Genomic DNA, 23,590 nt, shown 5'->3' with positions numbered 1-23,590 from the left:
TCATACCACATTTACTAAGTTTTGTGTTTGTTCAGTTTTTTTCCAGTAGAGGGCAGGATTGGTTTGATAAAGTGACTTACGGTTAGCAAGAGCAAATGGTGAATGGTGTTTTTCTTTTTTTCTTCACAATGTTTTATTTGCAAATAGGAGGTTTAACAAGCACATGACATAAATTCATTGAACAGACCAGGGGTTACTACAGTTCAGTCCTTTCAAAAGTCAAATTAAATGCATAGTTTTCAGCAGGTTGAGAATCTTTGCAGCTTTGTTGTTGTGAAACGACGAAAGCATGGTTTAGATCCAGACCATTTTGATTTGTGAAACTTTCCAAGGATAATTAGAAGTTGTATTATAGTTGAATGCGTTTCTAATGTGTCTGTTACTGCAAGGTTCATCTTGAATATTAATATCTCCAATAAACATTTGCCTGGAACTAAATGAGTTTCTGTCAGGTTACAGTTCTTTAAAAAAAGAAGTGAACCGGGAGGAATTGCATTGAAGATAATGACATATTATGTAGGTGTGATTGTTATTTGGAATTTCTGAATATATTCTGAATATGTCATTAACACACCATTCTTTTTTAATAATTGGCATGAATGGTGGGAAAAAGATTTTTTCCCAGGGCTTGGAAATGACTGGTGTTGTTTGTATGTTGACAGTGTGTGCAAACATTCACATCTCAATTAAGCCTGCTAAAATTAAATGGAGTCCTGTCACACTTACGGATATGTGCGTAAGTCACTTAATATTACCTCCCATTAATCATCAACATACCAATACAACACAAACCCTATTGATTCAAATAGCACCTATGAAAATCAAGCCTTGAGAATTAAATTGAATGTTGTTAGTTTGGCTTCTTTAACTTCAACCTTAACCTGTGAGATGCAGATCAGCACTGACCCTCAGTGCTTCATCCATTCAGATCAGGATCTCAGAGCAGATTTTCAGTGTGGTTAAAACTTCTTTGTCCTTGCCCACATTAAAAATAGGCGATTTCTCAGCACTGACAACTTTAAGTTAATGATCAATCCCAATGATAAGGTTTCCAAGGTAACCTCAAAACAAATCACATTTGAGAGTGCCTGTGCTTGAGCAACGGCTGAACTCACAAACACTTTGGCATTTCACTCACTCCATGTCAAACATTTACATATATCTCCTTATGAATAACAATAATACAGTCTGTGACTTTGTAAAACATGGTACACAGTAGGCTAAAATATACCCACAGGGCTGCAACTGCACTGTGCTGTTGGTTTCCTTTGCAGGGGCAGCTGGACAAAGAGTGGTCAGTCTTGGCAGCAGTGATATTGAAACCTGGGCAGTGTTCCACACTGTTGCTCCTCTTTCATTCCCCCTGTTGAATCCAGCTGGTTTAGACCAGCCACTATACTTCGCTGCTCAAAGACACAAAGGGAAACCTGTGGAAATGAAACTGTCCCACCACTCAAGTGCTGTGACATCAAGGCTGCCTGTTTTTGATTGCATTTGTAAATCATAAAAGTGTTTTTTGTTTTGTTTTGTTTTGTTTTTTAAATTTCTATTTTATTGCCAAACTATAAATGTTGGTTATAAAGTCAGACATCAGAGGTTCTCATTGTTTTGCCAGCATCTGCATTTACATTTACATCCTCAGCCAATAAAAACACTTGATACCATGCCCACACAACTGCATGGAGGTCATAGCCAGAAAAGGCTCGTGCCACGAAGTTGGCCCTATCTCAAGATCTACACCAGGCTGCCTTACGAAAAAACACAGATCCTGCTGATTTACAGGCTCTATATTGACCGTCAAGCAATGACCGGTGTGGTGCCGAGAAGTGCCTGCCCGTCACAATGCATCCCCTGGATTTTAAGCCAGAAGAAATTAGAAATGTTCAAATGGAGCGTCTCTCTCAAATCATGTATACACTTTCAGAACATATGGACCTCCAATATAATTATTATCACAGGTTAAACTGCCAAAGAATAAGTCAATGCTTTATATCTGTTGTGCACGTTCCCGTGATGGGCATGCAGTTCCTGGCAGGCAGGCCATAACAGCGGCCGATCCACCCTCATTCAAGCGGCCGTGGAGCTCCGCCCCCCTCCGGTTGAGTTACCTGCAGAGTCACGTATCACTCACCTGCTCCTGCGTTGCCTCCACAGCGACTGTTTCAGAGAACCGACCAAATACACGTCTGCCTGCCTGCCTGCGCCCTGTGTGTGTGTTGAGGTGAGGTGAGCTGGGCTGACAGTGTGTAGTTTACAGTTGCACTTCCTGGCAGCAGAGGGTCACACTTATCGATCATTCCCCGCGGAGTTTATTTGTTGATCGGCCGCTGATGACAGGCTGATGCTGTAGGCGCAGTCTCGCCCACGTTTGTCACCCTGAGCATCCCGTCCGGAAAACTACACTGTGAGTTCCTGTGAGGGTAAACAGCATCTTCTTTTCTTTTCTTTTCTTTTCTTTTCTTTTCTTTTCTGTTCTTTTCTTCTTCATGTCATCATGTGATACAATTGACTTCTTACAAAGCCAATCACATGATCTTTCTCAGCACATGGAGCTGCTATTTTATGTTGTATCTATGATTTATTTATTTATTGTAGTTTTTAATTTTCAGCCTTAACCTTGATGTCATCACGTAGCTCTGTGTTAAGAGGTCTGTGTTTTATTTGACTACGCAGGGTTAATGAATGCTAACCTGGGGAACACATGTGTCATTCATTCATTAGGGTGTTGTCCTGGACCAAGCTCCTTGTTGTCAGGGATGGTCATATTTTATTATTTCATTGAGGATCCCCATTGGCTGAAGCCATAGCAGTCAGTTAATATGTTAATGGATCTTATGTGAGAGAGTTATGTGAACAAACTGGATTCACTGTGTGTGAAATCTGCACTGATTCTGCATGTATTCCCTGATTCAGTGCATGAACTCTCCACACTTTACCTGAACCTCTCAGAGAGAGCACATAAAACTAAACTGTAACATCTCCAGCCATCACAAGAATGTAATGTGATTCGGTCAGATGGCCGGATGACTCCACAATACACACGATCTGATAACTGTTATCTCGTAGGCCACAAAATGCTTGTTCAGGAGCGTGGAGCAAAGTGCATATTGCTCATATCAGATTGACCTCATTTTTATGACACATTGCCTAAAATATCAATACAGTCTTATTTTTTTATGCAGATAATATAAAATGTCAGTCACCAGCTTGTGTTATGTGCAGTGTTGTACAAGTAAAAGTACAAAAAAGGAAGGAAATCATTTGCTATAATCATGGTACACTTATGATTATCAAGCTGGACTTAAAAGAAATGCTGTAATGCTGAGTTTATTCCACCATCAGTGCTGTGATCAGTTGTGATTTGTGCTCTTGGCACATCTTCAAATTGTTGAAGCTTCAGGTGTGTTTTGGGGTGTGTGTTGAAGGTTGACACATTACACTAGATGTTTATTATGTTGCTCCTGTTGCTATGCAGTGTGCCATTAAATCGGTTTCAGATTAAATTTGTTTTGCTAAATATATCTTGACTGTATTCACTGGTTTGTGTTAGGGTTTTCTAAGAAGTCGCTGTTGCTGGTTAGTGTTCAGAGATTCAAACGTTGCATTAGTCCGTGAGGATTTCAGTGCTTTTTGTGTGTTACAGGTAAATTTGACCAATTTTAATTCACCACAAGGTTTAAGATGTGAAAAACAGAAACAACACAGACCACATTACTGCAACCAGAGGCTTAAAATGTCACTGGGCCAATTGTTGTTACAGCATGATTAAATAAGACACTTGTGCAACCTCATTCCTTTAAATGTGAAAATCAAAACAGATACAATCAGTAGTTTTGAAAATGAGAGCAGCTTGACAAGTATGCCTGAGATGAACGTACTGTATATACGTTCTCTGTGTCTTCTTGTGTGGGTAATTATTGTTTGAATGCTCTGTAATTATTTCTGAATGAGGTTTTGTCATTATTGAACAATAATCACCTCAGGCTGGGTGGGATGGGGGGTGGGGGGTGTACAGACAGAGCGCCTGTTGCCATTAGGTTGACACAACACATGACACCCGGCCTCTCCTGCTCCGGCCTCACCTCCCTCCTGAAACCTGGCGTGGAGCCAGAGCTGGAAACAATAGAGTGGAGAGAAGATGACCAGATAGTTAAGGACAGAAAGAGGAAGTCTTTTTTGTTTGTGCAGACTTGCTAAAGTAAATACGAATAGTTTTCTTTCCTTATTTGCATTTCTCTCTGTGAGAGATTTAGTTGCACCAGTTTTGGGTCAGGGGGGCATGGACCTCAATGTGGCTCTGTGTGAGTACAAAACTGTTGTCATTTTCTCTCTCTTTGTTTCTAAAAGTTCTGAGGAGGTTATCTGTTGAGCGTGATTATGTTTATGATCTGCTGTGAGATAAGGGTGATAGTGACCACCTGTAACCTATAACTGTCATACACAGTGTTTACCCAACGTATATGACGTGTAGCGCTGCTCTTTACACAACAAGAATGTGAAACTTCAGAGAGGAGAGGAGGCAGGGGGGGTCTTGTTTGTGTCATCGCTCCGTTAAAGAAGGGATACTGAAATGTCCCTAACTAAGTGACACAAGATCAGTATCTTACAGATCGGATTGTTCTTTACAAACACTTGTTGCAGACATACTAACCTCTCGCAATCAATTAATAATACAAACCGGGCTGGTTGATTAAAGCGATACATGGTTCCTTTCCGGGCTAAAGGTCACATAAGATAAAAGGTGATTAATATACCCTATAATAAATGGTATTTAAATATTGATATTTTGTAGTAATTAGAAGATTATTTAGCCATTATCAGAGGAATGTTTATTTAATGCAGTGATAACAGTCATAAAGGGGTTTAAAGGGAAGCCGAGCAGAGCCCTTTCTGTTGTGTAATGTCTCTTTGGGGTTCGGTAAGTACTGATACTGTATATGTTCAGTGTGTGCGGTTAGTCTGATATATTACATAACCTTGTCAGTGCATGCCTTGACAGACATGTCACAGCCGAGTTTCCAGGCTCAAAGCTAAAGGTGTGGAAGACTTTTGTTCTCTCACTTCTTGTTCACACAAACCCTTCTTCTCTGAGACCATGCTAATGATCTAATAGTTACCGGCGTAAAACTCAACCAGATTAAATAATTTGCAGCTATGCAGATATAGTCATCAACAGAGAGGATCTAATTACACAGTGCATATCAGCCGGCTGTCTCCATTGTCTCAGATCCGTCCCCTGACTACCAGCAGTGCAGGCCCAGCACCTGGCTCTCCACAGCGGAAGAACAGGCTGTTCAGCAGGCTACACCTCAGCGTCACATATTATTTCTACCACCGTTATAATACAGTGTCTGCAGCTTTTTAAGTTTCTACACATTGTCTGTGTATTAGAGCTCACCCTCCCAAATAAAAGATACATTATGCAACAGGGATTTAAAAGGGCATGTTAGGCTAAATAATACATGTTTGTTTTGAATGGAAAATGTTTTACCTCCTCCTCTTCTCTCTCTTTGTGTCTCTCTGTCACCTATTCTTTTTCTTTGTCTGGTTCTTATCCTCCCTGTTCTTTTTTTTTTCTTTTTGTCTTCAGGTGGATGCCTGAAATCATGAGCGTCTCGGGACCTCAGTCGAGGCCAGCTAAGTGAGTGTCGCACACCTTCCTGCTTCTCCGTACATATTTAGAGAATCACTAACCCAGTATGTGGAAGGCGTGTGGGTCAGGGACCTCGGGCACAGAGCGGCTCTGTTGAGAGTTGTTTGCTTTGCCTTGGTTCCTGGCTCCAGCCTCCCTCCGTGCCCCCCCACCCACTCCACTCCCCTCTCTCTCCCTTTTCCACTCTCCCCTTCTCTCTCTCTCCTTGGCTGGTCCATATGCTCAGAATCTCAGGCTAATCTCATCCAGTGCTGGACAGTCTGTTGTCCGTACAGTATATGTCTGTGTGACGGTGTGAGAGATTCAGAGGGTTTGTGACACTGACATCCAGAGAGGTGCAGGGCAGAAGATGAAGGGCGCGCGGCGTAACCCTGTCTCCTCTTCTTGTCATTGCAGTGGAGTGGCCAGATCGGACAGCAAGCTCAGCGCCAAGGCCCTCTACGGTAAGTGACTGCATGGAGGTTTGTGGAGGAGTTGTTGCCGCATTTTATTGTCGGCCTGTTTATAAGACTTTGCCCTGACATGCCTTTATTTCTGTGGCATGAGTCACGGCAGCACAACAATATATCTGACAGCTTACAATGAAGAAGATCATACGCTCTAACTTGACATGTGAACACAAGAAGCAAATTATAGTTTTATTATTCAATACGTATATAACTACTAAAACAAGTAAACGGAGGCACTGGGTGACATTTTCCCTTATTATGATGAAGTTTATTTTGACACAAACACAGCCCTGTCCCTATTTACTCTGTTTGAGTAATGTTTGCTAAAAGGCCTGGCTCTTTTAACAGTAAGTGCAAGTGCTTTCCGCTTTTAAAACTCAGACTACGTATGCACGTCTGTGTTTGTGACCCACTTTCTGTTATGCAAATGTTGTGTCTTCAATAGCAATTGTATCTAACCAAACTGTTAATATTCAAGCTGTGAGTATCAGCACTGTAATTGACTCAAATCACAACAATATTCAATTTGCCATGCAAATGATTTTGTCAGGAAATCCGTCCCTTTGCTCCGTAGCATGTTGCTGCAGCCCCACGGTCTCGCTGCGCTGTCGCAGTCTCTCACCATACACACACACACACACACACACACACACACACACACACACACACACACACACACACACACACACACACACACACACACACACACACACACACACACATACACAGTGATAAGAGGGGGCCAAGGTCCTGCTGAGGGGCCTTGTCAGGTTGCTCCTGCTGAAACCTCTGTGAGGCACTGAAGGACGTTAGAGGGAGACTGTGCTCTGCTCCGGGAGTGAACATGGCGGTCTTCGCAGTGTTCTCATGCGTGCAGATGTGAATTCATGTTAACAGTCTTGTGTGCATATTTTGCTTTAGTCATTGCAGGGCTCGGTGACATGCGGTGTCAGTGTCATGATATGCAGCCAGGGTGTGTTTGTGTGGCTGAAATGAGCTATGTTACATTAGCTGGGTGTGCAGGGTGTGCCTGTTTTTAATGTGTGGTTGGAACAGGGTGGGGATGCCCAGGTCTCGCAGGTGAATAAAAGACGCATTGAAAAGTGATCTGCCTCTGGTCCTCCCCTTCACTGCCCCAGACATTAGCTCACTGGTCCAAACCAGCACCTCCTTCCACACGACCAACACAGAGGAACATTGTACAGCACGTCACAGGCCCCGATAGAAACCTGCACTGAGGAATGACAAGATAACCTGCTTTCCTGCATAGCTGCACTGGTCCAAATTTAGAATCGCCTCCAATGACAGATGACGGTATTGTTGGGATGCAAGATGCTCCCAAACTCTCTGACTGCGCACCTCGTCGTCTGTGAAACATTTCTGTGCTGTAACTCATCCAAGTATCCACAGGATGTGCCCACTCTTGAAGTATCCTACTGTAAGTGTGATGAAACCGTGCCATTTCATTGGCTGGTTTCATCCTATGTGGCAGATGGTCACCACCATCTTCTCGCTGCACGATGACACCAGCATGCCTGTGCTCCTGAACCACAGAGGCAGGAGAGTGGACAATATTGTGCAGCATGTCTAACAGCAGCAGACATTTGGATAGATATGGGTCTGCAGCTTGCAGCTTGCTGAATAAACATGCAGAGGAACAACAGCAGCTCAATCTCCCATATGCAAAAATCCCTGTCATTCACATGTTGAAGGGCAGCAAACAAGTGATGCAAATGATATGCAGCCCTCCCACCTGATCTGTTATCAGCACCTTGGACTTAAGTAGAGCATGAAAGATGCCACATCAGACTCATCATCCCGGGACTTTGGACTATCAAACAGGCTTTCTCCACTTTCTCACACAGTTTGTGGTTGAGGTTGAGGTGCATGTCTCTCTCAGGTAAAAAGTTTGGACTCAGTCAAAAACCTCCCTCTCTTCCTGCTGCATTATTTTTCCGTCAACCTTTGTGCCTGTGTTTAAATTTCAATTCAGTCTTCAAAATAGATTTGATTACTTTAATTCCTTTCAGTCAGCACCGTTCCTGCAGTTTCACAACTGCTCTTTTGTGTTTGACTTGGACTTCGGTAAAGCAGTGGTTCTTGTAGCTACAGTTAAAAAGTTGGCTGCATGTTTTTGGCATCTTACTTATCTTGATTAAAAAAAAAAGCAATGTAAACTTGTCTTAATTTGTTCAGCACTAATTTGAGAGAACAATCAGTGGTGAATCAGACTCTGAGGGTTGTTGATGTGATAGTTTCTGGCTACATATGAGCAAATCTTTTTAGACACTTGGTATCCTAAGGATGCCTTGCAGTCAAATCTCATCCCATCAAAATAACTTGTTGTGTAAGTTTTCTGCGGTTGGACTTGTTCAGTCTTCTGATGCAGAGACACAGGATTGTATTCTATTTGTTAGTAAAATTTAAATGAAAATAATGTCCTGGACAGTTGAACACTTTCCTGGCTGCACTTCAAAGATCATTAGTGTCTCGGTTTTCGGTTGAGTCAAGGTTCATTGTGTTTAAAGAGCAGTTATTAGGAAGGTCAGGTTGTGTGATTGATCTGGACCATGTATTGGTTTGAGAACTTGCCAGGCGGCCGTGTTCATCGCTGGTCATTGACTCTGGAGAGCCCTCAGGACCGGCCCATCTGCCTGCTAAGTGGCTCTTATTGCAAGCTGTCGCAGCACTGTGAATTGATTGGCATAAACGTCAGTCATTAATAAGACATGTGGACAGCTCCACTTTCCGAATGACACCTGATGCTTGTGTTTCACCTGTTGGGAACCAAGCAGGAAGGAATCAGCAGAGAGGAAATGGCAGCAACAGGAAAGACAAACACTTGCGTCATTTGGGCAGTGATAGATGGCAGTTACATGGATATGAAGTGGTCTCCCTGTAAAATATGGATCAGCCACAGAATTATGAAGCAAAAACATCACAAAGAAATATTAATCAGAGGACATCAAATACTGGAAATATTGGAGTGTACTGTGGAGCTTGGGCACATATTTTGTTAAGAGCTATACAAACAGCAGGGCTTTTGTGTAAGAGTCACCATAGAGTACATAAAGCAAAATATCTGAATGTCTGTATGTTTGAGAAAAGCGGAGCTGCAGTCTGTGTAGCATCAAAATGTTGACTCTGTTGGGTGGGGGACAGAGAGAGACTTGATATGAGATCTGGCAGTGTTGATAGGAACATGCTCTCATTTAACCGTAATTGTTACCTGCAGACTATTCACTTGGTAAATAGGTCAGTGAGACCTCTGGCCCCTGCCAACAGCACAGGTAATGAGGTGAACAATGGCGCTGGGGATATCTGGATGTGGACACTAAAAAAAACAATCTTAAAATGTGTCGCAACATCTTGAACTTCATCAGATTTTAAATATGTCACAAAAAATCACAATAGATGTTTGAGTGTGTACTCAACAGACCACAGACTGGTGTCTGTGTTTTCTATTTTGTAATTTGAAGCTTTTTTTAGCCACACTAGTGATTGGATGTCTGAAAGGATGACAGTCGGTCTGCCAGTCAGTTGGTCCACTCTGCAGCCTCGCAGCAGCAGCTGATCCTACATGCATGGGAGCCAGTCCCTTCTTGACCTGCATGTCTTTGGACTAAAGGAGGCGCAACCCAGTCATAGGTTTTAATGCAGAACCTTTTTGTGACCATGCTAACCACAGCGCCATTGTGCTGCCAAAATCATTGTCTTGCATGTCAGGAAGCAGGTGTTGGTGTTTATGTTGTATCTCAGGACGGAGCTCAGTGTAAGCACAGCATCACAGAGCCAAGGCTGTGGACTGTGTTTTGTGTTTTAAAGCAATGACAACCTGCATGAAATGTTGTCAACACCAAGGTTGAGATAAAGATGGTTGTCTGTGCTTTTACTCCTTGTTTAGATTACTGTAATGATGTCGTAATGTAATGTTTATCTGTCTGAGTCAAAGTTCCTTGCACTGTCTTCAGAGGCACCTTCAGAGTCCTCTGAGGCCAAACAACCCGATACAGAGCCGACCTCCTCCTCCCTTGTAAAACCAGGTTCTGAACACACATTACTGCCCAAATGATGCAACGCTCACCACCTTTTCCTCTGACGTCTTCTTGAAGCAGCTGAATACATTTTTATTCAGACTGACCTCACCCATTTTTTCTAAGTGCCGTTTATTTATTGTTTTGTTTTTCTTATTGACCTATTTATCTGTGTTGAACTTTTGCACTTTTTATGATGTAAATGAGTTTGTGATGTTCGTTATCTGTGAAAGGTGCTATGTAACTAAACTTTCACATTTAGCGTTTATATTAGAGCCAAATGCTATGGAAACAAAATAATATTGCGATTAATTTCACAAATAGGCTGATGGTGTCATTTTTGGGGGCCTAAAATTAGAATATTGCACTTGGCCAAATTGAGATTGACATTGAGATATGTACGTATTAGAAAGCTACATTTGACAAATCATAGGGCAGTGCTGCAGATGAGGAAGTGGAAGATGTTTCTGCCGGGAAGCAGCATCCTGACTTTTGATCCCACAGTAAAACTGTGAATTTTGAGACCAGTCTTGCCAGCATAGCACACTATAAAATGCAAATCAAGTCACAAAGACTCTTTGATATGAGATTTAATAATTAATCTCTCAGATAGGACTTTCTCCATTTCACTTGACCGGACAGGCAGAACACTTTATAAGATTCTTTTCATTTCTGCAGAGAGAAGCAGATTTATATTTAAAGAGAGACTCATTATTTATTGTCTGTTAGTTGCAGGGTTTTTTGTAATTTTCCCAGGAGTGCCCAAACTTTTGCAAACAACTCTGAGCGGATACGTAACAGGACAGCTCATTGGTTTCCCCCACACACACACAAATACGTGCATGCTGTGTCATTTCCTTATTGCCCTACTGCCCTTATTAGTTGGCACATCAGTGGTTCAGAGTTTCATTTCATCTGGTCACTGCAGCGAAATGTTCAACATGTGGGACTATGGTCAGTGTTACTGCTGCTGTGATTATGCAGTGGTGTCAGTGATTTACAGGCAGGACTTGATGGTTTCTCAGTTTTTCACTTTGTATATCTTTGTTTTCTTATCAACAGAACAAAGGAAAAAATACTCCAACTCAAATTTCATCATGCATGAGACATCGCAGTATCATGTCGAGGTAGGTTCCTCTCTGTTTCTCTGTCTATGAAAAATAAACGCTGTGTTTTATAGATTTGGTACTTGCACTTTAAAAGTATTACAGCTGACGTATTGAGGTAAATGGGTCAGAGTGAGACACTTTAACACACATTGCCTTCACTCCTTCACTCAAGTCAAATAAAAAAGTTAATATTTAATAGTTTTTCACAATGGTAAGAAATATTCCCGTGGATTCATTATCATTATGTTATTTAAATGTTTTATTTAATTAACTGTAATTTTATTATAATCACATTTTGTTCCTCATGTATCCACTTGAACCAGACTGGTGGTGACTGAAAGCTAAATAAAGGCATCAGGAATATTATGAAATGACTGAAAGCAGCATAGATTGTGTATGTTTACATGTGTATGAAAAATGAACTGTTAAACTGAAAAATGTGTCGCAGTGAAGCAGTAGTTTCATTCCTATCTCTTTCTCTCTGTTTCATCTAAAATTTTAGTCTAAAAAAGGTCAACTAGCATGTTGTGAACAACAAGATAAAAGCAAAGCTCTTGCTGCAGTGTAATACGTGCTTTACTGGTATTGTTCGTTTGACCAGCGATAAAAGTTGACATACTACCTAATGTCTTGATAACATCTCATTTATGGGGACGCTGTCATAATAAAGCTGCCACAGCCGCAGTGGGAACCTGAATCAATCAGAGACCAGCTTCAAGTTAGATATTTTGTTGAACTATGTCCTGCATTGTCCCTGATGATGATGACAGGATTTCTAATGCCTCCTCATTATCAAACAAGGGCAGTTAATCACAGATAACAATCATGCACGTAGACTCTTATGTAGCAATATGGCTTTTTTGACATCAAATAAATGAGGTCGTCATTAAGATGCAATATAACATTGGCTTGAGGAACGTGTTGAAAAATGTTGCATTAGCTGAAATTTTAACGCAGTGATAGTTATAAATAAACAGGTCGGGTAACAGTTATAATTAAAGGGACAGCTTCGTGTTTTGGAAAGTGTGTTTATTTACTTTGAGATAAAAAGATTGATACCACTGTCATATATGTTAGCTAAGCACAGTAAAAAAGAACAACCTGGCTCTGTAAAACGAAACTCAACCTTTTATTATTAAAGGTGACTGCATAGCACTGTGCTAAGCTAACAGGCTGCGGGTTCTAGCTTCATATTGAATGACCAGTTAGTGATAGTGGTATCATTTTTCTCACCTACATTGTTGGAATACTTTTTTTCTTCTTTTTTTTTTACCTCTTGTCATGGAATGATTGTGACGATGTGATTTATTCTTGATAGATTCTTCTCAAAGCTGGTAACTGGGACACAGTATGTTATCATTGCACCTGGTCATTACTGATGTGTATAAATAAGAATCAAAAGAGGAATGTGTCTGAAAACAAAATTATTCCAACATTATGGGCAACAGTATTTCCCCCAAATGTTATGCTTGCTATTGCTTTAATATAACCAGTTAATACATAATGTAGCCTATATATCAGCCAACATTTTTTCAAAGTCAGTCTGTCCCACTGTCCATACACACAGACAGATGATTTTAACACCAACACACTCTCTCCTCCATAGCATCTCTCCACGTTCATTATGGACAAGACAGAGTCCATTGTCACAGTGGACGATGCCATAAAGAAACTGGTTGTTCTGGATTCAAAGGACAAAATATGGACCCAGGAGATGCTCCTGCAGGTCACTGATAAGGCGGTCAGGCTGCTGGACAGTGACACACAGGTAACGACTCCACACCTGTCCACACATGGTGCACATTAACACGCACTAAACATCACAAACACATATTATGGATATCCGATATAAATTATTTACAGGAAGTCAACGTTACAAGTTGGTGCATTATTTATTATTAAATGCAGCCAAAAATGCTATTTACTTTCTTGCGAGGGGGGAGATGAGAACATTGTTGTGATCATGTCTACAGTATATGGTGCCTATGAAAGTACAGTCTGCAGCTAATTACATGAATTGGGACTGGGTGTTTGGGGTAAACAGCTAGCTTGACTCTGTTTCATGAAGATTTTCTCCCTCATCCGTATTTTTGTTTTTATTGTTTTCCCACTTTCACTCTAACTGAGCGTATCTTGTTGTCCCATAGGAAGAGTTGGAGAACTTTCCTCTCCCCACCATCCACATGTGTCAGGCGGTGCTGAATCAGACACGCTACCCGTCTGTGCTGCTGCTCATTTGCCAGGACAGGGAGCAGCACAAACCCGACATCCACTTCTTCCACTGCGACGAGGTGGAGGTGGGTCTCAGTGTGAATTTTACGGGCTTTCACCAGTTTGCATCCTTTATTGTCAATGCTTGATTGGTTGGCTTTGTCTTTTATGTCATTCATAAATCTGAGGGCCTGTTGTTAGAGTGTAAGGTCAGATTTCAGTGCTGTTAGTGACTGTGGGATTGTGTGTATCGTTTTACTTTTTTTTGTCTTGTGCAGAGATTTTAGAAGAAGATTTGTAATATAATATCGCTGTATGAAGACGTGACCTCTTTATTGCACAGAATAACTACTCGTAAGGTCAACGGAAGCGTTTAGAAGAAACTGCTGATCATTGGCTTTCATTCATTCGACTTTGGTTTATCACCATTGTCTTTATTGAAACAATATAATGAAAGTTCATATTCATCAAAATTTTGATGCAGCTGTCATTTGATGTGGAAGAGGAGGAGAAAACTTGGCATGTTCAGTCTGAATCTTTAAGGTATGGATTAGGAGAAAGACTGGACTGAACCAATGAACCAATGAATTTAATTTCACTGGCTTTCCTACAGTTAGTGTCACGAGGCACAATACACAGCAACTTTATTGTAATGCATGTCAGTTTCCTGTTTTTTGATGTGATTCTCATCAAAAGTTCACACCACTGAGCTTCCTACTGGAAGGGTACAACAACAACAGCAACAGCTTGGGCCCAGTACTCTGTATTTTTGGCAGCAGCCAGGGATTTGTGTCATAGATGATCAAAGTCGAGATGATTGAAAAACACAAATTTGGCTGTAAGACTTAAATCCAAATGACATAAGATCAGACACAGCGCAGAATCCTAATCTCATCATAAACACTGTACTGTAGATATACTGTTAGAATCAAAATGATTACTCTTCTTCAGTTTATAACACATTTAACAATGGACTCAAGGCATATTGCTGTATCCTAAACATACTGTGAGAAGAATACTCTCAAGTGTTGTCGACTTGAAATGTATTTCCTGTCCTTTCTTCTCCTGGCTTACTCATTTCAGTCCTCAAAACAGTCAAAAACTGTTTATGGCTTAAAATGCATTTCAGATTTTGGTTTTAGAGAAAATAATCCTGTGGGTGATTTTGAACTGTGCTCATCAAAGTCAGGCCGGTCAGTCAGTATCAATCTTAATGACGGCACATTTCCAACAGCGCTGAATTTGAGAAAGTAAGGAGGGAGCCAAAGGGAGAAAATCTTTGTCAAACTATTACATGGAAACTGCATATTGATGTGTGTATCAGTGTGTATATAGAGTCTGACCTCTGGTGTTTCCCCTCGTTCTCTCCAGGCTGAGTTGGTCCACGCAGATATAGAAAGTGCCATTGGAGACAGCAAGCAGGAGGGAAAGAAAATGAGGCTTCAGACTCTGAAGTGAGAGCATTGCTGCTGCAGATACACACTCACATGCACACACATGCACACACCACATCTTGCAGTCAAATACAGGTTAAAGGGGGAACACTGACTTGTTATTAGTAGTTATTTAACTTGATGTTAGGGTGCTGAAGGTCTCTTCCTAATCATCCAGGGTGAACCAGGAGAAAATGAAGCGCCACAGAGAAACCATCCTCCCACCCACGTCCCCAAATGGACCTGCGCCTGCGCCTGCACCGAAGGGGCGAGTGGAAGCCACAAACACACATTGTGAGTGTGCTCATGCTGGAATACAAGTATTATCACCATACACACACACACACACACAATTATGTTCTGTCAGCGAAGGCATCCTTATGTTTTGTTTTTTTCCCTGTGTGTCTGTGTGGTTGTGGATGTAGACAGACAAGCGCCCGGACAAAATGACACAGAGTCACATGAAAAGCTGGCCCAGCGCATTGAGAAAGACGTGGTGAGCTTTTTTTTTAATCCACAATGATACCTGTTGTTATTATTATACATTTTCGATCACCATCACACAGTGTGATTCTCCAAATGCTAAACCTGAGGATTTGTCTCCCCTAGCAAGTCCTCAACTGTGCCCTGGACGACATAGAAATCTTTGTGGCGCGGTTGCAAAAGGCAGCAGAGGCCTTTTCTCAGCTCAACCAGCGCAACAAGAGTAAGAAGAATAAGAAGAAAGGACCAGCAGGTCTGTCTCCCTTTCTTCTGATGTGGTGGCACCAGTGCTGTGACAATATCTTCATATTGCTCACGTCGCCATGTTTTTGTCTCTGTGTGTCCTGTGGTGCAGGACATCCACTGATGTATGAGTGGTAGTAGGAGCTGGCTGGGTTTCGGTTATGTTGAGAGATGCAGTCACTGATGTAATATTATTACTTCTTATTCACTCCAATACATTGCTGATCTTGTGTATTACCCATACCCTCCCGTTACGCCCCGTTACGCCCACACCTGGTGATTTTCCAGTGTACTTCTGTCTGAATGACATTATGTTTTGCTGTTAAAAGTCCAGTTGAATTTTGCATGGAGGCTGGCAGGGTAGAAGCAATAATATTACTCTTGTATTACTGTACAGTGTTGTGATGCTGTGTTCTTACTGTGTATCAGCAGCACATCTATTACCTGTGACATGTTAAACACACACGTGACGAGTGCAGTACTTTTCTACACAGTGTAAAAATAGCTGTAATGTGTGTTGCCGCTGACTACACAGACAGATGTGCTGAAAATTCATGTATTCTCTCTCCAGAGAATCTGTTTCTCAACTGGCCTCAGAGTCCCATATGTTTTTACAACAGTATGAGATATACCCTAACCTCCATGCCATAACCTACTGCAAAGTAAATGAATACCTTTCTCCCGGTCATATGACGTAACTCTGTGTTTGGGGTCATGAGACCTTTGGGACCGTCTGGGTCACAGGTTGAGAAACTCACATGTAGCACATTCTTTCTTGGGCTTTTACTTTCAGGCCAAGGTCAGCTGTGTAGCAGTTTATTAACGGACCATGATTGTGTTACTAGCATTCATTTTCCTGGAGACACAGGCTGTAACATAAAATGAAACAAAACCTTGTATGTTGTATGCAGTTATGAGTGTGAACCTTGACCAGAAGGTAAAACCTATGTCTGTAATCTTTCTGCGTGGCTGGCTGGTAACTCTGGAGTCTGCGTGTGGTCATTGTTGCTCTTGTTTGTTTACAGAGGGCATGCTGACGCTACGAGCCAAGCCCCCCACTGAAGCAGAGGTCATTGATAGCCTGCAGAAACTGAAGCTGGCCTTGAACCTCTTGGTGAGATATCACAGCTCCTCCTAACCTCGTTTGTTCTTCGAGTTCATCATCAGCTGCTCCGTTCTCACTGTGTGTCTGTCACTGCGCCCCCTGCAGGCCAAACTCAAGAAACACATACAGAATCCTAGTGCGTCCGAGCTGGTTCATTTCCTCTTTGGTCCTCTGGAGCTGGTAAGAGCTAAAAATCATGTTTAAATGCTGATTTTCCCTAATGTTAGCAGTATAAATCAATGACACACTGAATATGTTCCATGCCATTGGGTACACTCGTTGTTGACGCACAAACCACAAGCACATCTGACAACAAGACACTCTACATTTTTTATTGGAATAATTTAGTGATGATGTCTTGTCTGATGAAGGGCTGACGCCTGAAACGTTACGTGTGTGACATTAAACTGTCACGGGAGCTAAAAACTAGTGTGCGGTCTCCTTTTTTCCTCACCTGTGTCTTCCTTGGTGGTCCAGCACCTAGTCTTAAGTTTTTTGGGATGTGCGTGTTTTTGTTTTTACTGTATGTCACAATCAGACATTCCTCCCACTGTTTTTCTTTGTGTGGCACCACATCCATTGCTGCTCTTGCTTAATCTCTCACCAAACTGGAGCGACGTGGCTCTCAGCTCTGACACAGGTGCAGCTGCGCTTACATAATGTTGGTTTCCCAGGCCAAAGTGTGCAGCCACGCCTTCAGTACCTGCTGGTTAGAGGCTCGGAGCAGTGATTAGGTTTTGTGTTGTGTTGGTGCTGGACACACTTACAGTAATTTGTAGTCACTTTAAAGTTCAGATAAGATACCATAAGTCCATGTTTTACTGTGTTTATAAGATATGTGTGAAGAAATTCATTGTCAATATTTTATCCACAGCACTAATGTTAATGTTTGTTTAATAGCTGTTTGCTGTTTATTGTGTCTTGATATTGTCTTGAAGAATTATAGTGTTCCCAGTGTTTTTGTGGCATTGGGCATTAAAATCAGTCAAGTACTGAGCATACGATACGATACGATACGATACGATACGATAAACTTTATTGTCCCGTTGAGGGAAATTTGTCTTGGACACTGTAGCTGCGCCATCAATGCCTTAACGGCCACAATGACAAAAACAAACAAACAAAAGAACAATACACCTCAGCCATATTAATCCAACAGCATTGCACATATCCCATAACATAGCACATATTCCATAACATAACACATATTGCACACATCCCATAACATAACACATACATACACCTCATAAATTCACCATGGTAAGAGCACTATAAGAATTATTGCACAGACTCGTTAAGAAATTTGATAGAAGTTGGGATAAAAGAATTCTTAAAACGGTTGAGTTTACAGCGAGGGACTCTGTATCATCTACCTGAGAGTAGGAGGTCAAACTCTGAGTGAAGGATGTGCGAGGGGTCATTCACTATCCTCAGGGCTTGGCATTAGATGCTCACTCACATCTTTGTGTTGCTTCTCTCTTTAGACCAAACTTTTTATATTACTCAAACAAAGAGGGAAAAGTCACCACTAGTGTGTTACATTTACAAAAACACTGCATGTTTCTGTGTGGCCTTAGTCTCTCTTTTGTGCTTTCACTTCACTGTGTCTGTACTTGGTGTCCACAGGTGCTACAGAGCTGTGGGGGTCCTGATCTGCCACGTTCGGTCATCTCTCCACACCTCTCCAAAGATGCTGTTGAATTCCTGCGGGGACACCTGTCCCCCAAAGAGATGACCATCTTTGAGCTGCTGGGGGACGGTTGGACTAAACCCAGGTACGTGACCATCAGCGCTGCTTCAGTCTGGCCTGATATGTAGCTTAAAGGTTACATTTTGTTACATTTTGACCATTATCTTACCCGCTCTGCACCTACAGAGCAGAATGGCCCAGGGATCAGTGTGCGCCTCCTTACTACCCAAAGTTTCGTAATGGCTGGGAGCCGCCGGTGGAGCTGTTCAGGACGGCTCCATGGGAAACAGAAGGGCCAGGGACACCTGGGTCTCCTCCAGGGACACCTTTGCCCCCTACAGGGCCACTGGGTGCTCCCACCAGCCCTGATTACAGGAAACACACATCAGAGGATGTAAGTTACAGTAAATATAATGTCTTTGATTGCACTGATCACTACAGATCCTGACCGTTGAAAATTTCACAATCTGCCTCTTTCGTTTTTCAGTATTATGGAACTCAGTCCTCAAACTCATCAAATGGGTGAGTAATGAAAGCCTTCACACACTTTACATGTCACACAAACAGAGAAGCAGTCAAACATTGATAAAATGTGTCTTAACAGGTCTTACAATGGAAAGCCCCACACCCGCAAATATGCCAAAATCCGCTACCACTTTGTAGCGCGGAATGCCAACGAGCTGTCGGTGCTGCAGGATGAAATCCTTGAGGTAAAACCAAAGATAGATGTACCATATGTACATGTGCCATATGGCAGGGATGTAAACTGTAAAAAAAAAAATACACACCTGAAGACACAAACCATAATTCGGTTAAATAGCCAATTACAGTGCTATAGTTAATGTAAGTTGAAAGAATTAAATGTTTCTCGCAGGTGATAGAGGACGACAAACAGTGGTGGAAACTACGGAATCGCAGCGGCCAGTCCGGCTACGTCCCCTTTAACATGCTGGACGTGGTGAAGGTAGAGGAGCCAGAGGGCAGCTACAGCCAGGTAACCTGCTGTTCATCATATTGTTTATCTGCAGTGTATTGGCATGATATCCTTTGATTAACACCCAGTTAAACTTCATTGAGTCGTTAAAGAGAAAATCTGCTTGTTTTACTGACAGTTGTTAAAGTCACAGCATCAGTGTCACATTTAGTTGTAGCTGTGTGGTAGATTTTTAGCTTTCCCTCAGACAAGTAGTCAAACCAAACAATTCCAAGTCGTGACAGCAGCTACTGTACACTGACTTTGAATGACAGAAAATATGTAACACTCACTCTGCAGCAATGTTAAATAATTGCTCCCACAATGCAATGCAGCCAATGTTCTGTTTTGAAGAGATGTCTTTATTTTTACTTTGGACATACTTGTGTGTGTTGGTATCACTTTCACTCACTTCATCTACACTTGTGATCCTTATCTCAGCTGAACGACTCCGGTATGTTTTCACAAGTGAATTTTTGGAAATGTAAACAATCATGAACTAAAGTGACCACAGACGGGTCAAGGTTTCTTCATGATCGGAGCTTGTGGATAGATCTGTTTTGCAGAATAGGAATCACTGCTTCCAGGTTAAAAGTACATGAGATAATTAGGTGCCCGAACTGATAACACTTACAATATGCAGGGATCATGATTAAGAGATTTTCTAGAGATAAATGAGAAATTTGATGCATAAAAACACAGATGATAACAAATCTTTTCAGCATAAATGTCATTTTTACTTCATTAAAAACTGTTCTCACAGAAGAGTCGTTTAACCTGCAGCCTGGTTTCTATACAAACTCAAGCATTTGCAATGTATGCAAGTTCACCAACGCCCTGCAGCAGATACTGCATGGAGTTACTCTTGGTTTGAAATACTTTCACACACATACTTGGCTTTTGGCCAAAAAAAATGTATCAGCCAGGATAAGATGAAAGACAAACTTGTTTCTGGAATAATACCATCTGCGGTTTTCTCATGAACTCTGTTTGTGTGTGTGTGTGTGTGTGTGTGTAGCATGGCTACAGGTCGCCACCCCATGGTTCTCTGAGCCATGGAGACAGTTTCAACATGGGGATACACAAAGACAAAAGTAGGCGATCAAAACAAATACATTTTACTTTCACTACTCTTCCAAGTAACTTCTCTTGTTCTGACGTCTGCTGTCTTGTTTCCGCTCTGAAGATATGGATGAAGTCATACCCGAGCTGTTGATGACGATTACAGCCAACAAAAAACAGCCACCTCCCAGGAAGTTCCACGTGGAGCGATCATCTCGCACCCAAGTACCGCTCACCTTGGACTCAAGCCCGGACCAGGTGAAGGCATGGCTTACTGCAAAAGGGTTCTTGAAACCGTAAGTCACCCATGACTCTCATCAATCCAGCAGAGCGAAATACCTCATGAGTAACTTAACACATGTTGAAAAGCTTGTTTCAAAGGTACCTTTCACTTTGCTGCAGTGATGTACAAGTGCACTCCAGGACACTGTGATATCACTGCCAAGTGTTATAGCTTATCTTAGTAAGCTCAGTAAGACCTTATCTTGTGTTTCTCCATTTTATGGTTGTCAGTCAGTCAGTCTGTCCTCTACTTGAATTCAGATTGAACTCAACATCTACTTCTCAGATTGTCAGAAAACTTGTATTATCGCTAGAAGATGAATCATTACAACCCTCCTGATCCCCTGACTGTTTGACATTTAGGACTTTGAGTAAAATATGTCAGCAACCGTTGGATGGACTGTCATGAAGTTGAAATTACGCATGTTCCTCTCAGGATGATTTGTAATGACTGTACAGTATTGTGACTGTATCATATTGCCTTTTAATTACCAACTTTTGGTTGGTTTATGACCAACATACTCCCATCAGCCTCTGCTGTAGTTTGTGTTTAATGTTGATAAAAACAAATGTTGCTTGCTAAACTAGCATGTACACATGGTCAACAAAGATGCTGGACAAGTTGAACATACCTGTGAAACATTAGCATGTCAGCATTGTCTAACCGTAACCCCTAACCCTTGTTCAAAGGTTTAAAAAACTAAAATTGTTTCCATATCTTTTAACTATTGTTACTTGTTCTTTCGTTGGTCTACACCTTTTATACAGTATGTCATAGGGAGGAAAGATCAGACGTGATCAACTTTTCATGGTTTCTCAGTTCCACAAAAAAAAACTCATAGAGCCAGCATGCAGAGAATCCATTTGATTACACCTGTGCTTTTCCTGCCATGGAATGTCAAAGTACATTGGAGCTACTTGGATGGATCTTAAGTGTTTCCCCTGTAGAAATACTGTAAGATGAAAAATCTGTGAATCTCTGATCGTTTTTCCTGCAGGACGGTTGAATGTTTAGGGATCCTGACAGGAGCCCAGCTGTTTTCTCTCAACAAAGAAGAACTGAAGGCGGTGTGTAAGGAAGAAGGCAGCCGGGTCTACAGTCAAGTCTCCGTACAGAAAACACTGGTAGAGGTCAGTCACAGATCTGTCTGTACCTGAATGTAAACTCTTCACACACATGTTTCATTCATGGTTTGACAAAATAATTCAAATCCAGAAATGAATGCGCATGTTTATGAAAATGTTGAACGCTTTTTAATAGAAATGAATGAATCCACCATGTCGACAGGTCAGATCACAGCCGTTATGTGGGCATGTTAAGACAGGTGACCTCACACAGGAATATAAATGTTGTCAGTGTCATACTGTCAGGGAGTCACACTCCATGATTAATACAGGTGGAGTCCAAAAAGTGGGTGCGTGCACTCAGTGATCAGACCAGAGCAAACCATGACGGATATTAGTCAGTTGAACCCGTCACATGGTGATTTCTTCGTCATTTTTACAAACAGACTGATATAGATTTTGCACAGTAAATGGAAAACTTCAGAGTATAGCGCATTATTAGAGTCAGAAATACTTGTGTTACAGTTCAATTTTAATGCTATGTTGATATTTTGCTGCAAATTATAACATGTTTTGGCAGCAGAAATAGATAAAGATATACCCACAGTTTGGATTAAATAGAAATACAGATTCTCATTATTCTGTTTTCCCTTCCATGTGCAACCATTATCCCAACACTAACATGTGCATTAGATACTTGTTTATTATAGTAATTATATTGTCCTTACTAATGTGCCTTTACTTGTGTCCCAACAGTGGGAAGCCTCAGATTGCTTGTTTTTTTCTCTGTATACTAAATTTCTACTTTTAAGATAATAGGGAAATGAATGAAGTGACATACTGTACGTGTTCTTGTTTTTCATGACTGCAGACCAGTGGAGATTCAGAGCTGCAGGTGATCATGAAGCAGAGGCAGGAGAGAATCAAGTCAGAAAACAAAGACTGAAGCTGCCGACGAGCACGAACCATCCGGATGCTTCTTCTTCCCTCAAAGCTGCATCTCAAATCAATCTACGATTAATCATGGCCTACAAGTAGATCATATTGTGTACATTTTAATTGTTGTATATTTATTTTGTATCATGCAATGTGTACCCAAACATGTTTTCCATTTAATTAATGTTGCTTTTGTTTTCATTGTCACGTTAGACTTTGTCATTAGAGGTTTGTTTGTGTATGAAAAGAGGAACATGATGTACAGTGTGGTGTGTGTGTGCGGGTGTGTATGTGAGTGTGTGTGAGAGCATGTATATGCACAACGTGTATGTAACGTACATATTTGTACGAGCAGTATAGTCAGTGTGTACGGTCATCGTCAATATTGCAGCTGTTTGTTAAATGACCTGGTTAATAAGTAGATGTTAGCTGTTGCCTGAATCTGAATCTGTGCCAGAATCTGTGACATGTCTTCTGATATATAGCCAATTATATCATATCACCGTTTACAGCTCTGGATAAATATTAAACTGTGCTCTGTGATAGATAGTCCACTGAGGAGATACAGTATCAGAGAGACAGCAATCATCATGGATGGTTACTGGAAATCAGTGGGTGTTAATCTAAATAATCTTCCTGTTTATAATCAGAATGCAGATCTTCTGGTGAGGTCGCCCTACACAGACAGTCATAGTAATCCTGCATGAAGTCATTGTTGATAGTAGTGAAATGATATCATGAATATGTTTTTTCAGCATGTTTTTTGCAGTATAAACTGCACTTACACAGGAAAACTACAGTACATACAGAAAGTATGTCACTCTGCTATAAGTAATTGAATGAAGGCTTAGACGAAAAAATT

At 41.4% G+C, this 23,590-nt stretch overlaps 1 protein-coding gene across 1 annotated transcript; it reads left to right on the top strand.

Moving 5' to 3' along the window:
* Window positions 1–1,641: 1,641 nt before the first annotated feature.
* On the top strand, window positions 1,642–23,524 carry eps8l2 (EPS8 signaling adaptor L2). The gene is made up of 21 exons (XM_083974186.1): window positions 1,642–2,221; window positions 5,591–5,641; window positions 6,050–6,096; window positions 11,199–11,263; window positions 12,852–13,013; window positions 13,393–13,542; window positions 14,828–14,910; window positions 15,068–15,183; window positions 15,315–15,385; window positions 15,499–15,625; window positions 16,641–16,729; window positions 16,826–16,900; window positions 18,347–18,495; window positions 18,597–18,804; window positions 18,898–18,932; window positions 19,015–19,120; window positions 19,285–19,404; window positions 20,402–20,477; window positions 20,570–20,741; window positions 21,726–21,858; window positions 22,664–23,524. Exons 1-21 carry the CDS (start codon window positions 1,983–1,985, stop codon window positions 22,736–22,738), a joined length of 2,349 nt encoding a protein of 782 aa, XP_083830312.1. The 5' UTR covers window positions 1,642–1,982; the 3' UTR covers window positions 22,739–23,524.
* Window positions 23,525–23,590: the final 66 nt, after the last annotated feature.

Source organism: Trachurus trachurus, assembly GCF_905171665.1.
Source record: "Trachurus trachurus genome assembly, chromosome: 6".
In the NCBI taxonomy this organism is placed as follows: Eukaryota; Metazoa; Chordata; class Actinopteri; order Carangiformes; family Carangidae; genus Trachurus; species Trachurus trachurus.
The sequence above is the reverse complement of the archived record's forward strand: the minus strand, read 5'-3'. Positions and strand labels throughout refer to the sequence as shown.